We start from the raw sequence: 23,346 nt of genomic DNA on the forward strand, positions 1-23,346 counted from the left end.
CGACGGTGACTAGCTTTTTCCGCTGGTGTAATTGCCGCGCAAATGCGGAATTACGCTGCGCTCCAGCCATACAGTCCTGGTACATGCAAAACATGCGCGACGACCGACCTCCTTGGCGACGACAGAGACCCTCCACCGTGGAAACAAGAGATCATGCTTGCATGCCCACGCAAGTTGGCGGCACAACCGAAAAGAAGTAACTGGGAAAAAGTTAACAGGATCATCTCAAGCTGATTTACTATGGCAGCTGTTCATAAACCGCCATACAATTACCGTATAAACCGGATTATAGGTCGACCCGGTATATAGGTCGACCCCCTACCTTGAGGTGGAAAAAGTTGACAAAAAAAATAATTCGGCACAGAAGCGCGCACACAATCTCTATATTTATTTTCGACTCCCGTCCGTCACTGCCACTCACTATGCGTGCCGAAGTCACTCGTCGGAGCACTCAGAGTCGTCCGAGGATGACTGCTTCGCACTGTCATTGTAACCATGTCGTCGGGCAGCGACTGCCCAGAGAAGGACACCCAGCTTGACACGGTCGCAACCGGCCCGTATGGGTCTTTTTGTTGTCACCGGCTATCCACTCACTGTACAGTTCGCGGAGCCGGTCCGCGGATGGCCTCCGGAGCGATCGTGAGCGAAGTTCCCGGACGAAGTCCGCCACTTTGTTCTCCAACTCGGGGAGCACCGCTTGACGTCCACGGGACGATCGGTTTCGGGGGTTGCACGAGCACAGCTGAGGTTTCTGGCTCCGCCAGTACCGCAGACTTTTCTCCGAAACGCCTAACTGGCGTTGCGCCGCCATATTCCCATTCTGCTCGGCGACTCAATCGCCACCAGCTTAAACGCCGCGGTGAACTGGCGCCGACTGCCGCCACTCATCCCGGAACAGACACGTACAGAAATGTACGTACGCACGTACAATAGACGAGTAAAAGACGAAAAACTAGAGAAAAACGAAAGCAAATAAAGGCCTGATAGTGCGAGAGAGCAGTCCAACACGAATGGCGATGGCGACGGACTACGCTTGCACATTGTTGCCAGACAACGATTTACATTCTGCCAATGACCGCTATATAAGACGAGGGGTGACTTTTGTGCGGATTTTTTTTGGAAAAAAACTCGACCTATATTCCGGTTTATACGGTACTCAATAATTCTCCAAGGATGATATTGAGTCAAGTGGCTTATGGCACCAAACGCCGTGGTCTCAGAAGCAATACAGAGTTTTAGCACTACGTATGGTCCGTACTGTACGTAGTTGCCGTCACCCGACTGGGCGCTTGCGCATTCGTCGCGGCAGGGGAGATTAGTTTCGCGGGCCGGCCCTCGCCATGCCCTAGCATTCGTCACGGTGAGGTGCGCTTTCTCGCCCTTCCCGCGCGCGCATGTGCAGTCGGGTCCCGGTCAGCACGGTAACTACGTAAACGAGGGAACAGACGGACTGCTAAAACTCTAATATTTGAGTTTTAGCAGAGCGGAGAACCGGTACCGGTACAGCGCCCGGTACACGGTATGTGCACCTACGCATGCGCCCAGCCGTTCTCTCCTCCTCTCAGCCCCGCACGCGCAGAGGCGCCGGTCGGTTACCGGGTACCGTACCGGAACCGGTTCTCCGTTCTGCTATAACTCTCTTTTGGTAAAGCCCGGTACTTCCGGTACGATGCAGAAGGGTGATTAAACGTGTTGATATGCCGCGCCTCACACCTAAACAGAGTTAAAAGATAACAAATCCCTTAATTTACGGAAATAAGTAGAATTGAAGTAAAGAACATTTGGGAAAAAAAAAAAAAAAAAAAACTTGCACTGCTGTGGATCAAACCGAGGCAGTTCGAACCCAAAGCTGTGATTCCCTCTCTGGACTACTGGGGCAGAAAAGCGGATTTTCTTGAGCAGTTGCTCAGCGCAGTAGGAGTGTTCTAAGCGAACCGGTAGACGGTGCTGCGTAGAGGACAAATCAGGATAGAATTTGAGGAGAGACTTCGAAAGAAGGAGGACAGAAAAAAGGCTGCGGCAGTGTTTAGGTACTTGTATATGAGGAACATGGACACGCGGTGGAGACAGTGGACCAGACAGGTGTTTAGACGGTACGGGAAGTCGGTAGGTGAAAGTGGGGTATCAGAGACAGTTAAAAGGAAGGTAAAGGCAGCCTCCCCCCACGGGCCTGATAAGGTGTCGGCCCCCCACGCCAGACAGTTTCTGGCCCTTTTCTCCCCTTCTTACCCCCCCCCCCCCCCCTCCACCCCTCCCTCCCTCAAGACCTCATCGCATGGCATGGCATCGCATCGCAGCGGAGACGACGAATTTTTCTCTGCGAATGGAAACGAAAAAAAAAAAAATATAGCCCAGCCTCACTGGCTTAACGTCGCGAACGCTGATGTTAACACCGAAGCTGCCTGGTGTTCCCTAACCGCAAGGCTACGCTTCAGAGAACTTCTCGGAGCAGCAGATCAATTCCAATTCGCGCCCGTTCTCCCGGCAACTCTCTCTGGCGCTCCCGACGACCGGCGGCATCGTCTTCCAGAGAGCGCGCGAGTTTACCCATTTTCCGAACATTCGAGTAACAACCACCAAGCGCACTCGTCTATATATGCGCATTCCTCCGAACCATCTTTCGGGTGCGCGCTTTCTAATTGACCGACTCCTCTCTTCTCGACTCCGCCCACCTGCGCTCGGCACCCGCTCGTCCTCTCCCAACAAACCTACATTTGTGCTTGGAGCTTGCTCTCCCTGTTTTTAACCTACGCCCTCTCCACATCGTTGCGCCCGCGTTACCACGCCTCGTCCCATGAAAGCGTCGGCCAAGAACAGCATCTCTGTTAAAAACACTGGGGACCGATAAGACAGGAAAAAAGTGACGCAGCTCGCACTAGTGGTGCAAGGCTGGAAAAACAGCAGAACTGGCGGCCCCTCTCCCTTCGTCGGAGACCCGGCTGTAGCACCTCACATGTACTTCCGAACTTGCCGCTGAAAGTTCTCCATGACTGGCAGGCCCGGATAGTTCTGTCCGCAGGCTTTCTCATTTTTCCCAAAATGGACCGCGTTAGCGCGCGCTGCAACCGGCTTCGCGAACCTGGTGTCTGTGCTTCCCACTTCAGGCGCAAACAAACGTGAACTGGAGAGTAGAAGAGCACACGAGAGATCTCGCCACGAACGCTGGGCAGAGTGTTCTCGAAGGTCGAGCTGGCCGACGCCTGCAGCATCTCACGAGGCGTATGGTAACGTGCGCACGGTATTTTTTTTCTTGGTATTTTTTTGGTAACTCCTGACGTGGCTGAAGTACACGCGCAAGCCTGGACGACGGCGGGCGCTTTTCACGAGGCGCACGCTCACGTGCGCTCGGCTGGGCTGAGTTTTCTAGTAAGGCTCGACGGCGGAACTAAAAATTTGAACAACTCTGCTGTTAAAACTGGCAATCAGGAATGAAGGTACACCAATGGCAACACGTGAGGCACTGCATTTCTCTTTGAAGCACGGACTCGCGTATTGAAGCACGGGCGGGCCTGAGAACACGGACATACGTGGGAAACCACAGGCAACAGGATGAGACCTGTGTATGCTGCGGCAGGGATCAGGAAACCATAGGGCATATTGTCATGGACTGCACAGATACACAACCACGACGCGGGACGATGAGGACAGGACGTTGAAGGAACAGACAAGCGATTTTTGTGGAGTACGTGTCCTCCTGGTCATTTGAAAGCCATCGTTTTATATTCCAGGGTAACCACGCGGGATTTCTGAATAAACAGGCGGGAAAAACTGAAATTTTGCACTGCAATTTCTGAAACCTGAAAGGTGGCGACACCTAGTGTCTAGTCGTGACACTATATACCTTACACGTCTAAATATTTCCGTCGATTTCAAAGCGTGATTCAAAACACGTATGAAGGAATAGGAAAGGTTGAACACTATTGTTGTTCAAGCCGGGAACAAGTTTTTAAACATCCCTTTTAATCTCACGTGCAGCAAAAAAAGTATGTTGCAGCACGGCTGACTGTCGTGGTTGCCAGCATCCCTTCTGGAGGGACGCGTGTGGTTGGTAATCTAAAAATTGCGATTTCAAAAGCTCCAGGGCGCTATCAGCAAAATCGTTTCGTGTTAAGGTGTTTTAAGTGATACGCTTTCATCTGGAATGAAAAAAATATATACCCGACAAAAATCGGTTGCCCGTCCCTTTAAAGGAGGAGCTTTGGTATTCGGGATTAGGAGCAGCCTAAACTTCAGCGAAATCGAGGCGACGAAGAAGCGGCTCGAGTGGTGGTGGAAGAAAAGGGAGAGGCGGAGGCGTAGAAGGAGTAATCAAACTAATGAGAATATACGACAGCAGGGGAAATTAAAAATATGCAAAGGCAGAAAAAGGGGAGAGGAATGGACGGAAATTCAGAACCGTCGGGGAGGGAGAGAAGGGATAGGGAGGAAACCAAGAGATACGTTTGTTTTAGGGGTAGGACAAGTAGTCGAATCTGGTTAATTCGAACTCGAAAAGACCCGAAAATTTGTTCGAATTAAAAGAATTAACGAAAGTTTTTGAAATACACGTAACTTTGCCGGGTTCGTCAGTTCGAATCAACAGGAAGTCCGAATTAAGCGAGTCCGAATTAATGACATTCGACTGTAACTTGAATAAAACAGGCCAGTCGGTTGTTGACAACCGAGATCCCGATACAAAAAGACAGCCTCTAATGAGCATCATCATCAGGTGGATGGCTTGTACCCATCTCGGGGCGGCATGTAGCGACGCAGAAACGGGGACAAATTCCGTTCGGCAGCGACACGTTCAATAGCGCGTGCCTTAGAAATAAAGCCCAGTGAAAAGAAGCGCGCAGAAAGACTTCAGAAAGACTTTTTCACTCTGGCCGCATGTGGTTCTCTCACCCAGCGGGGTATCACCTCACGCTAATGCGATGGAAAAACGTGTTGACCCGACGCGGCATGTCAGATTCATGAGACGGCCAGATGAGGCACGAGAGGGTTCTTTGCAAAAGAACACACGTGGATTGGTGCGTCAACTTACTCTGGCTCCGACTTCCTGGTGTTCCTGAGGGACCTCTCGTATTTCGGGTGCGAGTACGAGCCCTGGTCCGGTGAGGACGACCTAAAGAGCCGGACGAGAGCAAGAGAAAACATCGCTGTTACGTAATGTAGGACAGAAATAAGAACAATCACACTCTCAAAGAGATCATAAATACCGCATAAATGTATACTATATTGCTATAGTAAAACATGGTCCGTTTTACACACTCACACTTTGCGCGACGAGAACATGCATTAAAAAGGAATTTTAATTTCAAGGGGAATATTTTAGATTGCCTGCTCCCTAAATTAACCCGATGACGTACCAAAGGTCGTTATGACGTAAGTGAGGGGAAGGGGGGTACCCACCGGGCGGGTGCCCTATAATCTACACCTGTTGTTCTCAATAAAGATTTTAATCATTAATGATTACATGAACGCGCCAACAAGGCTCCGCCACAGTATGCATATTTCCCCCTCTTCTGCCCCGCAATGATTGCTTCAATTTCAGTTTCTTTCTTGGGGCAATAATCGAATGGAATTCATTACCAGACTCTCTTCTAACCGTAAGGTCAACAACTGTATTTTTGGAAGGTCTTAGAGTCACTACTGTGTAATAACCCTAGGCGCATTGTTTAGTTTATTGTGTCTATGGTGGCGTAGTGCAAATTTGTACGCACGCTGACTTTTACATGTATGTAGTAGTTCATTGTTGCACGTCTTTGTGCTTTAAGGCTTGTATGCAACTCAGTTGCATCCATGTTTTCTTCTTGTTTTTATTTTCACTCCTGTAAAAGCCCAAACAGGGCTGACAGTAGGAATAAATAAAAAAAAAACTATACTTCAACGGAAACCAAGCCATGTGGCAAAGTCACGCATGTTATGCCACATCAACCGTTATGTGTTCTGCTCTACGAAGTTAGGAACAGGCAACAGCATATGAAAAAAAAAAAGACAATTTTGAGCGGAGCGAAGACACGGCAGACAGGAGGCCCGCTTCTTCCTCCGCCTCTCTATTTGCACCCTCCACTTGGCTGAAGGGAGGATTCCGCAATGCTAATGCATCGGCAAATCGATTTCTAGAATCTCCTCACTGGAGGTGGAGTGGAGGAAGGACTCAGAATACCAGGGTGATGCACTCCCTAATGACTGCGGGTAGCGAAGTGCTCTTTGGTGCGACCCTCGCTTTGGGGGTGCCCTTGTACGAGGTATGCTACAATACAAAGCCCCTTCGCTTTGTCCGGCCTGGTTAGAAAGTGGCTGCTAAAATGGCGTACTCGTTTTTCATCGGAATAGCGCGCAGCGCCATTTGCAAAGTGACGACGGTGTGGAAGAAAGGCCTCCTCGAGGGAAGGCTCCGTTTGCACTTTCAGGAGCGTCGGCTCCCTCCCGTTCAACACTCGCTTCCAGAGGAAGGCATTCAGGTTACTCCGTGGCTCCCTCGAAGGGGCGTCTCTTGACATGACCCCCCCCCCCCTCTTCCTTCCCCGCGAGAAATCCCCCATAACTAATCCCCTACCGTATCGTCTTCGTTTGCACAAAATCCAAATCTACGCCCCTCCCAACCTCCGACACATCCACCATCCATTTTTCCCGTAGACAAAACGTGTGTTCGCACATGAAAGCTAAGGTCGCCTCCGAGAAAATTCTCGCTTGCACCATAATCCCTCTCCCGGTGTACTCTGTTCACGGGACTTGTGTAGACCGTATGTAGATGTCGGGCTCACGCTTCGCTTTTGCAGAGGGTGGAAAGCGATCTTCATGGCTTCGTCTGGATTACTGGCCTGCCTTTGGACTTGCACAAGCACAGAAGAGTTAAAGGGACACTAAAGGCTGAATGAAATTTTGTTTTAACTGAAAGATCGTACGTTTCGTAGCTCTCTCGGCTTTTGTTCGACGAGCAACGAGACATGCTGCGAAATAAGCAAACCGTTTGCTTATTTCGCAGCAAATAATGTCTCGTTGCTCGTTGCCAGCTTTGGCAGCTCTTAAAGCTGGCATTTCTCGCACCCACTTCCCTTTATTTTTTTTTCTTGATGTAGCCATTAAGCATGTCATTGAGTCGCAAACTAGGAGCGAGGCACCCTGCGCCTGTGCGATCTAGGCGGTCTCACGCTGGCCGCCGCCGACAACGTTTCGTCTGGCCGATGGTGCTTGGTCTTTTCTGATTTGTCCCCGGCGGAACGAGTAATGCTTTTTGACATACCAGTGATGTCCATGCCAACAACACCGCCTCAACCGCTGCCCAAGGCAGCGAGCGCTTCACGTATCACCTGAGGGGTGGGGTCTAGGACATTTCGGTGCAGGACGTACGTTTCGTGCGGACATTTCGGTGCACGGACATTTCGGAGCGCAAACTTTTCGGCGGCCCAATTATCGGTACTCGCTTGTTTGAAACACCTGTTAATTTTTATTTCAGCATAACGAGTGATGAACAATAATTAGCGCAGTGATTGCATCTTTACATTGATGCCGTATTTGATTGTTACAGTTATTGTTAGAAATTAAAATTTGTATATTTTTGTTTACTACCTTGTTCGGAGAATACATGTTTTACAGCCAAGAGATTGAATAATTATTTTGCTCTTTTTTTTAATTTATGGCAGGACGTTAATTTATATTCGCTCCTTTTTGCGGCAAGGCACATTAGCTAAGACAATTAGACGGTGTAATGCATTTTTATGCAGATTTGTTATCCAAAGAAAGCAGCTTTACAAACATTCGGTTGCCCCCCAAAATGCAGAAAATCTTATGAAAAGTTTTATGTACGCTACACTGTCGCGCTAAAATGAATTTGTAAATACTGTTGTCCCTACCTTTTTACAGACAAGTATATAGGATATTGTCGTGGAGGAAGAGCGAGCCTTTTTGGAAACGGGTGATAAAGCTCGCACGGGTTGTGTGTACAAATACCACTCATTCCAGGATTCCAGGATTAGGGCTTTGTTTGCACGCGTACTTTCATCTCATTTAATTTTTTGTCCCGGCCTCCACCCACCCCATCCCCACCCTCGTCTTTAGGTTTCCATCTCCCCCACATTTCTCTTTCACTCATATTATTTTCTGTTTCCCTTGAAAACCAGGGCTCCGAAATGTCACCGCATTGAGGCAAGAGAAAGCTATACGCTCACCATGAGCTCACACAACCTCTCTAATGCGCAACAAAAAGCCACCCGAACTTGAGGCCGCTGGGGACAGAATGAGCAGTATCGTTGGCGCCTGTCACCCCGTTGAGGAACAAGCTTGCTAGCTACACCCTTTCGCACGTTGCGGTCATACAGACGGCGCCCCTCTCCAGGAATCGCTCTTTCTTCGCCTTCAGTCGCCCCATTGGGAAAACTATTCAAGTCGCGCATATCATGACATACCTCGCTTTCTTCTATTATAAGAAGAAAAAATTGCATAGGCTGGTTTGACGACAGCTGGGACAGTCGTCAAGTTTTCGACATCCAGTTTACACATCGGACAAGAACAAGTGACATCCCCCTCTCTTTACCAAGGGGGCTGGTAGCGGGTGGTCCTCAGCCCCCCCCCCCCCTTCCCCCCCCCTTAAGTAACGCCACTGTAAGTGCGATCGTTGGTTAGTTTTTAAGTAGATCGACACTGAATGCAAGGAATACGAGATTGATAAAGTAATTAAAAGGGAATGCACGCACGCTTAAGCTTCCGCGTTTCCTTTCTTTTTTGCGACGGTTTTGCGGGAAAGGGGGGATGGGGGGTGGGAGGAGAGATCGGAATGGACTAAAAGCAGCAGCGTCTTGCAGCGTTGGGTGAAGTGAAATCAAAAGGCTTCGGTAGCACTGAAAGTATTAGGATTGTTTACATGAATATCATAATAAAGCAAAATGTTGAACGGGAGTAAATTAACAACGTTAATTTTTTAACATCTACTACCGAAATTGGATTTTACGCGCTGATGCTCCGGTTTAGCACCGGTTTAGCGTTCGTTTCCGTGCACGGCGGCGCAAACACAACTCTCGAGCGTATAAAATCATACCAACTGACAAAATTACATTATTAAAGCTAAAATGTCCCTAAAAAGAGTCCTGGGCCATCCCGCGCACCGCAATGTCCGCACCGAGACGTCCTGCATCGAGACGCCCTGCACTGAAAAGTCCGTGCACCGAAATGTCCGAGAACCGAAAAGGCCGTGCACCGTCCGTGCACCGAAAAGTCCTACACCGAAATGTCCGGATCCCTGAGAGGTGATACGTGAAACGGGTACGGCGCTGCGATTCCTCCGAGGCCGTTAGCGAGCTCCCGCGCTGGCGCCTTCTGGGGCGGTAAAAAGTGCGCCAGTGAAATGCGATCAGTTTCGACCGCGCTCTACGCTTCCAGCAGTTGAACTCGATAAGTTTACAGCGAAGACGTCTTTTTGTACGCTCCTTGAATAAACCACCCGGCACATATTACGGCCTGCGAACACTAAGATTGAGTATACATGCCCGGCTCCCCCGTGCAAAAATGTAGAGCTATGCAGCGTGTACGGATTATCAACAGCGGCTTCAGACAAACGGATAATCACAAGGTAATTACCCCTTTACCTCTCACGGTCAGCAAGGTTCTAACCACGCGCGGGCACGCGTTACCGATACCAACATCGGTGCGCGAAGAACGGAATATTACAAGCTCAAGCGGGTCGCCTAGACATCTTGTTCCTGTTGCTGCTTGCTGCCGGGGTTATTGCTTGCGGAAACTTAGGCGTTCAACATCTTAGATAATTGACTTTTCTAATTGTGCACCAATGTAGAGCATGTCTTTTCCAAAACGAAACTGATAACATCGTGACCGGCTTGAAACGGTAGTGAAGCAGCCTGTCTCGCAATGTATAAAAGCTGCAGTTTCTGTTTTTTTTTTTTTTAAATAAAATGAGCTCACGTGACGTTTTGATTTAAATTTATTTTACGCGCTCAACCACGGGGGAACCGTTCATTTGAGTAAAACACTTTTAGATGTTTCGGCAATGCGCTTTTGCCGTTCTCAACTTTTGTGACACCACAAACTGTGGTACCCAAAATATTATGGGGCGTCGACATCCGTTTTTACGCTTCTGGGGTTTTCTGCCTTATTAAACAACTGCTATTCGCGAGAATGGTGTATTTAGATTCCCAGCACCGTAATCTGTCGATTCCGGCCAACTTGCTTTTACCCTTAGTGTCCCTTTAAGTGCGCGGTTGCTTGACACTTTCATTCCGCATCTTGTTTTTATCACTCCAACTTACACGTCAACCGTCTTTATCACAAGCCCGAACATATGGTCATTTGAGGTTAAACGAAACGTGCATAAACGGTATACGGCATACAGTCAAACCCGTTTATAGCGAACTGCAATATGCACTTCGATTAGTTCGATATATCCAATAGTTCGATATAGCCGAACCCGCCTATAACGAGCTGATTGTTACGAGTTCGCAATCCGCGGGAGCCCTGCCCCCTACCCAACTCCACCATCCCCGCATGTAGAAACGAACACAGTAAAGTAGCCATTACCTCACTAAAAATAATCCATCTATTGCAAGTAATAAAGCTACTTTCTGCCCCAATTGCCTACTTTGCAAAAAAAAAAAAAAAAAAAGCGGTGATTTTTGTTTTCACTTTCGTTTTGGCGGCTTCAACTAGCATAGCATTCTCTACACGAAACATTGTTTGCACCAGTTCGAGTCCGCGTCCTCCAAAATCGAAGAAGCATTGGCGGAGCACATCGACTGCCGAAAGCGCTTCATTACAAGCGTCGGACGGCTTTCACTCGCGACATAATCAGGAACATTGGCGAGCTCTTCCCACAGTTCACCAATGCTGCTGACTTGGTCCGGACTCGCTGACTGGGCGGGTTCCGTCGTGAGTCCCGCGCGTCGGAAACAGTTACGGAAAGTGCGAGGGGCAATGTCTCAGTCGCGGCTCTTGCTCCGTGATCGGGGCCAATCCACATCTCAATCGCCGCTTCGAGACCATGCATTTCGGCGGCCATTCTAGGCGCACAGAGTTCGATATATCCGATGTGAACTTCGTCATAAGGAATATGTTTCCCATGTGTTTCCGTAACTGAAATATGTTTGTTCGATATATAGCATAATTCGCTCTATCCGGGTTCGCTATAGCCGGGTTTGACTGTATACCGGCAACAAAAATTTTCCTTCTTTAAAGTCCCCCTGCAGGACAACCTATTACAGCTTTCATTCATTCCGCCGTTCCCGGAAGTACATCGAAAGATATGAGTATAGCCAGCACGGGACAGCACTGCGCGATTAGCTCGTCGGTCGTAGCAGACATCTCTTCTTGTTTCGGCCCCGTTTCTGTTACGATTTCTAAAGGTAACCATGTAATGCGTTTCTTGGCAGCAACTGAAAGGAAACGGCCAATGACTACAATATGGTTGGGTGACGTCACTCAAGGCCACAAACAATGCCTAGACCAAGGGAAAGAGAAAAATCTTCTCAGAGTAGAATATTAATGGGCGTAGAGCAGTAGTACTTGGCTTGAGTTGCACCTAATCGAAGCACTAACCCCGCTTTTTGACTGCGTCCTAAAAACGTTACAGATTATGAAAAGAAGTTGGCATTTGTGTTGCAGGGCACCTTTAAAACATGGTTCACAAGACGGGCATTTCTGAAGGTTCCGTCACCCTTCTGCTGAGGGATCTGACACGTACCGATGACGAAAAAAGCCTCATATGCGTCTCGTTATAGAGCACCTAGTCAACATTTTTACATAAGTGACCACCATTATTAACTATGAACACAAAATTTTTTTGCTAACCTCACCCATCACCAGACATGCATGACTGCGACAGAGAAGAGAACACGGAACCTAGTGCAACCAGCACAACACGTTATGAACTACGGCACGACGCTAAGACAAGTAGTCTCAACCTGCAGTTTGCAGATATAAGCAGAAATTTGCATGTCCTTCATTTGATACGCGCGCAACGAGTGAACCCTCTTTTTATTCCAGACGAGAGATCTACGCTGAAACCCACCGGTGACGTCAGGAGGTGTCTTCTAGTGAGGGCTCCATATGCTCATGTTGGAGCAGTACAAAAGCAGTGCTGTGCAGGAAGGCCATAAGGTCCGATGCTCTTTGTAGCATGAAGAAAAATCCACGGCTGATGGAATGCTATTAAAATAACGTCTTCGAAGAGCTGACAAAGAACGCTGGTGGTTCAAACTGCCACCTAACAGATTTGCATGCTCTGTGCACTCGATGAACACATTGTCAAGGTAACGCTAAGAGGAGGACCGGGGTGAGGGGTGCGAGAATGGGCGCGAGACATCATTATAGTCGATCTCTTGGCAACGTTTAGAGGAAGCCTCCTCTGACAAGACCGAGAGAACGATGCATCAAGGTCATGGCAAGGCCGCAGGTGGAAAGCAACGTTACAGACGGGACGCAGAACAGTGAGATCATCCGCATAAGCGAAGACTTGCAGAGCAGATGTGCAACAACGACGCTGATTAAATCACTGAACAAACAGGCTAGGGCAAAGTACAGCCCCCTGGAACAGACAAAAACCCCAACGGTGCCACAAGAAAGCAGTTGCCCGTTTTTGTCGGACGGCAGCGGGTGGCCCGACCAGGTAATATAGCAACGACTTCCCGCAGAACCGCTAAGACTGTGACATGTCAAGCCTTAATTAATGGTAGGGATTTTACTACACGGACAACAAGGATGACGATAGCAGTGCCATTCTGTAGAATAACACTACTCAAAGTATACGCAAAACAAGACATACAAGTTACCATTACATTCTTTACAACGATAAAGCCGCCAAGTCCATTTGTAAGGAATAGTGTCGAAAATAAAAAAAGCTCACCTTCAACATCATTGTAATAAGCAGCACGATAAAGCGGCGTTGCCCTCACAAGGATTGCAACACGACATGCATTCGCTCTCCAGAACCTTGTTACCGCTTCCAGTTCAAGTTGCATTGCTAAAACAGAATGAAAGGACTGTCCGTCTTTCGGCAGTAACGTGGCACGAGTAGCGCAGAAAACTATGAACGCCTTCAGAACAGAATCGTAGATGTCATGTCACCAGGAGAACAGCCCGGTGTGGATTCGCAAGTAATTTTCTGCGTGCTCGCAGAATCCAGAATCGTCTACGCGAAACCATAGAAACAGAGTTCTTATGATATTGCTCCCACGTGAACAAAATGAAAAGCCGAATGACAAGCGCCGTCAAGGAAGGGTTGACAGCGCGCGTACGCAAGTGCGAAGTCGGAGCGAAGACCGAGGCGACCGCCTTTGGGCGAACCGTGTTCTTCAGTCGCTCAAAGGCGAACGCGCGAAGCGCCGACCCAACTGGCAAACACCGGCGAAACCGCCCTAGTCCAGGAAGCGCAAGGCTCTTCCCGCGGCAGCTGCGAAGCCCCGTGCGCGCGCGCGCGTGGCAGACCGCGCCGAGCGACAACTCCACCCACGACGCGGAGGCAGCAACAAGCGCGTAGCAAAGGAAAAGCACGCTGCTCCGAGCCCTGCCACGCTGCGGGGCTCCCCCCTCTCCCAGGCGCGGAGGAAGGCAGAGACGGCCGCCCGCGCGACAAGGCCCGAAGGTTCACCGGTGCCGCCGAGCGACGGCATCGACCGGACAGCGCAGGCCGGGGGGTTGCCGCCGCCGCCGCCGCGATGCCAAGACGCCGAATGGCAGCGGTACGAGCCGCTCGCGCCGCCCCGAATCGTTTGCCTGCGCACGTGTCAGCTCACAAGCGAACGAAATCCGAACAGCGCACTGTCAGCGTTGAGGGCACGACGTGTAGATACAGACTCCGACGCTGCAATGGGAGGGCGCCTCCCACAAGGCGTCGCGACGCCCGACAAGAAATGTATCGCGCACCGCCGTGCGTCCACGCTTGCCGCTCAAAGACACTCGCTCAACGGTGTGTTGCAAGTTTGCCTCGGCTTCTTACCTGTCGTCCATGGCGTCCGAATCGATGTCACGGTGTCCATTGCTCCTGAGGCTGGCTCGCGGCGTCTTGCTGGCGGACGACGTATGCGCCATGTTGGGAACTGGAGGAGAGGTCTAGTTCCTGCGGCGCCCGCTAGGGCCGACCCCGCGGGCCGCCGTGCGCCCCCTCGCTTGAGGACGCCGCCCTCTCCCTCCGGCCGGGACGTCCGTTGAGCGTCGGCGGCGGCTCCAATGTCACGCTCCGGGGTCCCTTCCCCCCAGGAGGCAGCTGCACGTCGCCACGCCCGGGGGACCGTCTGGCCAACACCTGTGCCTCGCGGGAAGCCGCCGGGCCCCGTCGGCGGTGGTGGCCGGGCTGGACGACGCCATCTTGCGACAACCCTGGCTGCCCGCCGGCTCCCGCGCCCCTTTCGGCTTGGGGAGGGCTCGGCGCGAAAACACGCCGCGGCTCCCGCCCGAGCGCGCGTGCGTTCGGCCGCGACAGCCACGCCGAAGTCGCCGGGGCTGGGCATGGCGGGGAGGCTTTTCTTCTCCATCTCCGCACTGCGTCCAGTGGTGCGCGCTCCGTCCGAAAGATGGTGGGACCCCATCGCCACCCTGCGGGCCCCGGCGAAGAACGAAGCCGCGGGGCGCCGCTGGTTCTTGATCGGCTCGGAGCATGCGGGTGCCACGCGAAGCTCCTTCACCCGTAAAGCGTGCGGAACGACGATACTTTCGCGTGCACTGTGCAGATGGATAGGGCTGACACTGTGCATTCAGGAACACCTCGAAGAAGGCGGAGAGGCATCCTTTGTTTAACACCGTTCGAGGGCAATCGTCGATCAACGTCTGCAGCACAACAGTAAAACACAACGCGTTCATTACGTTTTGTTGACGGGCAAAGCTAAAATCGCGAAGCGTCGTGTAGTCGTTCGGTTGCCTTGTCACAGGATAAAAAGAGCTCACCCAGGCACGCCTATGATAACGTTGATGGTGGCTTACGGCGGTTATTCCTCACCCAACTCTTTACACTTGTTTTTCATCGAACAATTTGCCCGGAAACACTCTTTGCACCAGACGCTCTGTGTCTTAAATTCAAGTACGTCCTGGTACGCCGGTCCAACAGTATAGGGCCAACGCGGCTTGGGTTAATTGGCAGAAGCACGTTGAACTAACCATTGCGGTTCGGTCTGACAAGCTGCAGCACGACGTAAAAACCGGGCCGTAAAGCTTGTAAAGGATTCATAAAGAAATGAAGCGAGACGGTAGGAATTTATCAACACCGGCTGCTCGAAGTCTTGCGTTAAAAAAAGGACGCGGAAATAAACAGACTCCGTACAGCGAGATGGAGCTGCCCGCGAAAAATCCCAGGCCTTGCATGTGCTGTCTAGTTCTATATCCCGTGGGTGCAGTTTCACGTTGTTGTGTTGTGTAGTTTGTCTAAATTGTCTGGTCGGCAGCATTGGACTATGGAAAACAAGTACCACCGCAAAACGAAGATGTTCTTATGCAAGTATCTGCAACAGTTACTATGTATCATTGAGAGAGAGAGAACGATCTTTATTGAAACTGGCGATGGCAGCTGAGTTGAATGGAGAGAGCACACGGATGAACAGTGCCGTTTAGAGCGTATGGATTGGCGGTTGTACCGCACCGTCGCTAGCTGGCGTACACCAACGAAGCCCGTGATAACTCCATGGTGCCTCTGCAGGTCAGTACGGCGCAGTAACGTCATAGCTACGAGATCGACAGGCGTACAAGTCCTCCTCCGGAGTATTTCGCCCCGCTGTGCTCTTCTTCTGTATACATGTTAACCCCTTAGGCTGCTCCGTGCACCGTTCATCAATTTTGTAGGGATGCCGTTAAGGGTGCACGCATGATGCGTTACGACAGAAACAGAACCGAGCACAGTCTAGTTCGCTATTACTCCTGTAGTGGCAGTTTGCGCCGACGTAAAGAAATAAGCGCTCCTGACAAACATGTTATCCGGAAAGGCACCCACAAATTTTCTGCTCCTGCAAGGAATCCTTGTATTCGTGTTTTCGTTCTCTGCGTGTACGTTGCAGTCCTTGTCGTTGCTCTTGCTACACATTTAGTCGGCTACGCCGTAGCATTGGGACCACAGAGCGTCAGTTCAGACTACTTTGTCGTGTAGGTAGCCTGTATGAAATTAAACCACGAAATTGTGACTTGTGACGATACTTGAAGAATTATTGAGCACTTTTGGGGCATTGGGCCTCAGACACCCGATGGATTTTTAAGAGGTGTCTGATTCTGATTTTTAAGAAGATTTTCAACATTTTTAAGATTTTTTAAGAAGCATTCACGGAAGAACCCACAGAGGCGCTGCTAACTTCAGTACAAGCTGAAGTTATCGTTGGTAATGATGGATAATTTAATTTGTTGATTGACTTAACGGCGTTCGGCTGAATGATACTACGAGGAGTCAGGTCGCTTTTGAGCTGGGGAAGGTCAAATGTGTCACGCGAGAATCTTGTCCACAAACGCTTCACTCCAGACACCAGTCGGGACCGGCTAACAGCGGCGAGTGCTTCCCTATCGGCTTACGCCTCACGGCGTTGTCGCTGCCCTTTGGCTTCGCCTACGTTAACTGCAGGAACTTGGCGATGCAGTCTGTTCCTACAGCTATTCCTTTGCACGTATACTGGAGCGGCGGCGTTTGTGTTTTTGGCTACACTCGCGTAGACAACGACGACAGTGGCAATGGTGAAAGTCCATTTCGTTAATTGTCAATATAATCGTCACCAGGAAGGGGGCAGAGGGGATGCAAACCAACACCTTCCCCCCTCCTCGCCTTCAAAAAAATTGGCGAAGCTTGCACTAAGCCACGCAAGGCTTGAACCGCAGCGAAGCTGGAGGATTTCTTTCAGTTAAGGTACTGAAGGACACACCACCACGCGCTGCATTAGGTTTGAAATTGTTCATTTTCATGTTCGGTCGCCGCTTTTCACTGTGGTAGTAGTCATTATCATATCCATCTACATCGTAGTCTTCCTCATGCAGGACTGGCGGGCCTGGATCGTTATGTCCGCTGGCTTTCGCATTCCTCCCAAAGTGGAACGCGTCAACCGGTGGCAACCGGCTTCGCGAACTGGGCGTCTGTAGCGCGAGCTGTCTTGCGCTCCCCCCTTGAGGCGCGGACGCACGTGAACAGTTTTAGGGGCGAAGCACCTTAGGACCTCGCTTTGTCCGGGGCTTGTCCCTTGGAGTCCGTGTACACAGTGTTGCGCATGCGCGATGAGCATTGGGTTGGGTTGGATTTGGATTAGATTTAATTAAATTGCATTGTATCGGATTGTATTGGATTGGAATGGTATATACTGTACACACGCGTTGTCACTCCTTTACATGCGCGAGTGGGCAATGCCGCGGGTTATTTCCGGTAAGAACGATCCCTAGTGCTTCGCCCACTCGTCATGATTCACTTCGTGGAGATGCGTGAATTTTTTTTTTTCGTATTTTTTGCGAGTGCCACGCGCAAACGTGTACGACGTCGGGCACTCCCCAGGCTCATAAGGCGCGTGCGCACGCGCGCGTTAAACGGCGGGAGTAACAATGACCCGGTCTTTTCTGACGACGCCGCACAGATTACGGCCAGCAACAACAGCTCCGCTGTTAAAATTGGCGGTTCGTGCTTAAGTCATCGCCCCTTCCCATCTCATGCGTAATTCCCTGCCCGGCGCCTGGTGGTCGGCAACGTATTATAGTCCGTAGTCTGTTAGCGCAAAGAAAACAGAGAAGACGGCTTGCAATGTCCAGTGGCTCCGAATGGGAAGACTTCATATTGAGCTGGGGTGCATGTCACACTTCCGTCAATTTAGGCTGGAAAGAGTTCTGCAAGTTCTCTCGTGCCCATCTCGTCAATGTCGAACGCGAGGCCATCTTGAAGGGACATCTCTTTTCATTAACGCAGATGGGAAAGGGTGCATTTCGTCGTCTGCAACAGCGGGCGGAAACGGGCGGCGGCGTGGATGGACTGCGGCTGCCCGCTCCTTCCCAGGACTTCTCCTGGAGACGTACCACGCCTACCTTGTGACTGTTTTCCCGTAGAAAAGAAAATGCGAGAGAATTGAACGTAGAAAATCTATGGCGATCCCATAGCACCAAAAGCTTTCGGCTGTGAAGGCGCTTCTGTTCCTCCATTCCCCTCTCCTATCTATGGCCCCGGATACATGGACTCGACGAGAAAGGGTCGAGTAGACTGGCTCGTTCCCAGCTACCTCGACCCCTCCCGCGTTTATATGAACCCCGTCCAAAGAATCGAGGTGAGGGGAGCGCCAGGGTTACTGGGAAAGGAGCTACCGCATTTTCACGATTCCAACGCGCACCCTCTTTTGCTAAACGGCATCCTTAATATTTGTGTGCGCGTTCCAATCGGGCTCAAAAACCGAAATAGGCTTTAAAGCGGCCAGTAGCATTCCCATGCGGAACGGACACGGAGTGCCCGCAAAATCCAACTCAATCCAACAAAAACAATCCGTCAACAGTGAGTGAATTTTGGCGCACTAATTCATCAATGACATGTCACATCTCTGGTCAGCTGTTGCACATTTTTTTGGGCTGCTGCAATTAGTCTGTAACGCCGAAAATAATGAAGATCAAGGCACTTGAAATCGCAAACAGCTTCAGTGTTTCCCGCTATGACGTTATTTCCAGCAGGAGGTGGATAAGCAACCTTATGAAGTACAATCATTCTGGGCTACCACAGCTGCATACGCCAAATAAAATATTCCTCTTCGAGGTACGTGGTGTCATGTCTTTTCCATCTGCGCAGTACCATCAGTGTCAATTTTTTTTTTTCGAATTTTCCGGCGCGAACTTACCCGCGCGTTATGATTGGGGGCGCGTTAAGACCGCGCAAATACGGTATTCTGCTCCCCGCGGCCCGCCGATTCAGCCCGACGAACCCCCTGCCTCCGAGTCGACTGGACTCGCCGCGACGGCTCTGCGACCCAACCCGTCCGCTTATACATGGGAGGGTTGAGCCCAAAAAACCTGTTTATTTCGACTCAACGAGCCCTCGTCAGGTCAATGTAAACGGGGTTTATGAAACTGTTTAAGGGAAAACACACGTAGACCTCCTAGCAAAGCCTGCTTAGGCGAAAACAGGAAAGCGTGTTCTTCTCAGCAACGAAACCACTGAAACAAGGGCATGCATTCGCATGTTCCCACAACGTATTGAAAGCATTATCAGTGTCGTAATATGTCGGTACGAAAAAAATCCGCGCAGAGAAATTTAACCTATATGAGTAGGCGCTTGATCTGATCGGATTTAATTGGGCAAAAATATTAAATTTATTTATTCATAGAGTAAAAATAACTTTAACGTCTTCCAGGGCAACACCGACGACAGCTTTGTTGGCCTGGTTGATAATTACATTCAAACATGCTTTTTTCGTTTGTCTTCAATGCTTCAATAGCATTGAAGGAATCTGGTGTAAGGTACGGCACTCCATAGGCATAGCTTGCATTACGCTGGCATTGTACGATTCTCTGAGGCCGCAGCCACGTTGCGCGATGCTGTAACTGTGTAAAACCGGCTGACAGTCTTCTTAAAAAAGAGGGGAGGGTTTATTATGTGGATTATGAAGCCATTTTTGGGGGACAACTAGTAAGTCCTAAATTTTTGTAAAATAGCACAGTTTCGATAAATTGTTCATTTATGATAAAGTCCGGGTCCACCGCAGTGTGAGAAGTTCCGGTTGTTAAAGGCAAGCTTGTAGCCTCTCACTGATATCGTCTCTAGTCCGCCCAAAATGCACTGCAGGAAATCGAACTTCCTCTGACGATGATGATGATCGTGGGTGAAGTGGAGAAAAATTGAAAAGCTGTGTGATGGGTTAACGCACGCACCTTGGATACACGTTTAATCGGCATAATCTCCCGTTATCTCCCACCGTTGTTCTTTCCCTGGGTGCTTCGGTCCTAGGAGTTTTCCATAGAGATGTTTTACTCGCCTTTCACTCATTTTTTGCGGCAACAGGCTGGCTGCCCTGCTAGACAGCTATTTTTCATTTCATGATTTTTCCCCCCTGACTGTTCTGTTATATACCATTTCTTTTTTTTTTTGTCTCAATCTTGCCTCCGGCTTTATTCTTTTTTTCTCTCTAAAATGAACCGGTTCACAGCCTAATCTTTACAGGCAGCTTCTTGGCCAATCCCCCGCGTGGGTATGCGCCATGATGCAAAGGTACATTCAAGCAACCAACCAATCGAGCCTGGGTCCCTCGCGTTATAGGAAGCCGTATACTATCTGATAGCCACTTGATAGCCGTTTCACGTGGCTCGTGAAGAGGCGTGCTGAGCATGCGCGAGGAGCAGTGACTGGACAGGACTGGACTTTCAGTTAATAACAAGGAACAATGCTCAATCGCAAATTACAAACAAACATGTTTTGCTTCGTGCACCCGTTGGACTCTCCCACTGCTCTGAAGAAGTGATGTCTAGTGCTTGGGGTGTGGTGTTCACTTTAACGGGGCAAGCCCATAAAATGTGTTCAAGGTCGGCCCCTGCTGAACATAGTTTACACTTATGTTCATATAGTCCGGCGTAACAATGACTTTACGTCACCGGGATCGGAGAAGTTTAGGACTGAAGTAGACGCCATATCAGCGGCGAATACAGTCTAGAACATATTTAAAATCAATTTTAAAGTGTGCAAAACGCAACCGAGCATCCAGCAGAGGACCACGCGCAATCGACATCCCGAGAATATTGTGTAAATAAACAACATCCAAACACGTCACGAGTTTGTGTTTGCCGCTTCCGCACTGCCGGCGTTTTTCGCCGGCTCGCCCGGCTCGCCGCTCCAATCGGAGGGCCGGAGGGCGGAGCTTCTGCTCTCGAGAACGAACAACCCCAAGGAGGTTGTATAAAACTTCTGGAGTGGAAGCCGCCCATAGCGGGCAACGCGGGGAGGTGAAGCCGGGCGAACCGGTCGGCGGCCATATTACCGTGGGTAGAAAAGGCGCTGCGCCGGTAGGGACGCTGAAGTGCGGTCGCGTTTTTTTGGCTTTACAAGGGAGAAAACGATGGTAAGCTAGTATATCGATTACGATATTTGAGGGCAGACTAAATTTTGCCTTACGCGTAAGGTTTTGACGTAAGATATGGTTCAAGCAGCGAGTTCGCCTGTGTATATCTTACGGTGGTCAACAGAGCTGTCGATGCGGGAAAAAGCGCAGCGCTATGCTAAAGGCACCACCCCTGATTTTAGTGCAATAAACGTTTATTCGGTATAGCTAAGGCTATAAACCGCCCGCTTAACATTAAAATTACCTCATGTTGCACGCCATGGCAAGAGATTCCGTGTTATAAGGTTACTATTAGCCGTGATTTCACGCTGGAAGTGCGGGACACGCGAAAGCGCGATTATTTGACGCTTGTTTCTTTTAGCGGCGTGGCTAGGATCAATGAATTCTTATTCATTAATGATTAATAAATAATAATGCAGTAGCGGTTCGAATGGTTTTTAAGCAGTACTGCAAGAATCATATCCATCAGGATATTGCAATCTTTATATGTAGTGCAAATGCACGTTTTCTGGTTTAAACAACATGCCCAGTTTTGCCCTTGCCGAAGACCAAATTAAGCACGAGCTTTTGATTGATTGATTGGTTGATTGATTGATTCATTGTGGGGTTTAACGCGCTGACGCAACGCAGGCGATGAGGCGCGCCGTAGTGGAGGGCTCCGGATTAATTTTGACCACCTGGGGAATCTTTAACGTGCACCGAAATCTCGTTCACACAGTAGTTTTCGCTTTTCGCCTTCACCAGAAAAGCGGCTGCCGCGGCAGGGAATCGAACCCGCGTTCTAGGGATGAGCAGCACAGTGCATTAGCCACTGAGCCAACGCGGCGGGTCTATTTCCAGCTTTTCAATCGTATTTTGCGAAATGGATTCGGCACACACTGAAGCTCATTAAAACAGGTTTTTTTTCCCCGCGTGCACTTTACAGAAAGCATGATCACCATACGTACGTGTCTCACTCGCATTGACTTTCTTTATTTTTCAAATCCAGAAGGTTACTTAATTGGATGCACGACTACATTAACCGCCCACGTTCGCACGATAGTAGTGTGCTATTGATAAGAAAGCTACGCGCAAGAGGTTACTCAATCACATTCACAACCTCGTTGACCGCGCAAGTTCGGACGCGAGCAGCGTGCTATTGATAGCAAAATCACGCGGACGAAGAACGCGGGAGAGCATTGCGGTGCATCAAAGACTTCTACGAAACAGCGCTAACGAGAAACGTCAGTGTATTCACGTATGGCCGGATGTAAAGGAAATGTATTAAACAAGAGTGCATTGATTTTTGACGGTAACTGCCTTAGCAATACTCTGCATTTAAATTAGTGCGGAAAAACAATTTGCGCCCCACATAGTTACAAACATGTGATTTCGCGCAGCCAAGCGACTACAGGACCACCACAACTACGAGCGAAAACATTCGCATATCTGCGTAAACAAGCGCGTACGGTATGCTCCGTAAGCGGACGGCAGGTGCTACGGCAAATTTTCCCTTTACATCACGCACAAACGGCGGGCAAATGTGCACTCATAACGTTATAATACTAGTAATGCCCTCGAAACCCAAAACAAACAGATACCCTCAGTACTTACAGATGAAAGGTGATCCCCGACGCCTTCTTCGCGCGATTAGCGCAGCCGAACGCGACGCACGAGCAGACCATTTCTGCTTTCTACACCTTTGGAGCATCCATCCGCGAACGAGGATCGAACGAACACGAGTTCTGCTCTTTGGCAAGAGAGAACTCGGAAGAACGACACATGGGGCAGAAAAAAATGTCATTGTGTCTACTCTTTATTTTAGTTGTTAGCGCCCAAGAATGTAAATAATTACCAGATGTGTGCGCCCCCGGCGCACGCACGGGCGACTTGGGAAGCGCTTAACTATAGAAACACGAAGAGGGGAGCATAACCGAAACCACATGCGGCGAAATGAACGCGCGCAAGAAAAGCTCGGTGCGCTTGAAGGTAGCCGCATGAGAGAATCAACTTGCAAAACAAAACAAAAGAAAACAAAAAAAGAACGGAAGCAAAAATATAACGTAACCCGCCGCAAAAACAAGTACATTATGCGACGAATGCAATGCGTCTGCTACCGCGGAACGAGTTTTCTACCCACGGCAAGATGGCGGCCGTCGGCGTCAGTTTTCGAGCACCATCTCCACTCCAGAAGTTCTATACAACCTCCTTGAACGACCCGATCGTTGGCGGCGGAGGCAGCGGAGGCGCCGTGATTTCGTCAGCTCATCGGGCAGCTGGCCGCGACCAAAGTTCTAGAGCGATTCCAGGCACTCTTTTTCTATTAGTGCTTATTTATATTGGACGCGAAAACGCGCCGGAGACACGAAAAGCCCATTCAGTGAGCCGCGCGGTCGCTGTGCAGGCGGCG

The 23,346-nt window shown here is 49.9% G+C and overlaps 1 protein-coding gene across 1 annotated transcript in view; it reads right to left on the reverse strand.

The window, feature by feature from the left end:
- Window positions 1-14,355, reverse strand: part of LOC144148103 (uncharacterized) — a 45,718-nt gene extending 31,363 nt beyond the window's left edge. Inside the window, exons 1-2 of the mRNA XM_077679691.1 lie at window positions 13,925-14,355; window positions 5,024-5,104 (exon numbers count right to left, since the gene is read on the reverse strand). Coding sequence (XP_077535817.1) covers window positions 5,024-5,104; window positions 13,925-14,016 — 173 coding nt within the window. The 5' untranslated portion in view covers window positions 14,017-14,355. The remainder of the gene's footprint in view (window positions 1-5,023; window positions 5,105-13,924) is intronic.
- Window positions 14,356-23,346: the final 8,991 nt, after the last annotated feature.

This window comes from Haemaphysalis longicornis, unplaced genomic scaffold (genome assembly GCF_048455015.1).
Source record: "Haemaphysalis longicornis isolate Haplotype H1 unplaced genomic scaffold, Haemaphysalis longicornis Haplotype H1 scaffold_769, whole genome shotgun sequence".
Lineage (NCBI taxonomy): Eukaryota > Metazoa > Arthropoda > Arachnida > Ixodida > Ixodidae > Haemaphysalis > Haemaphysalis longicornis.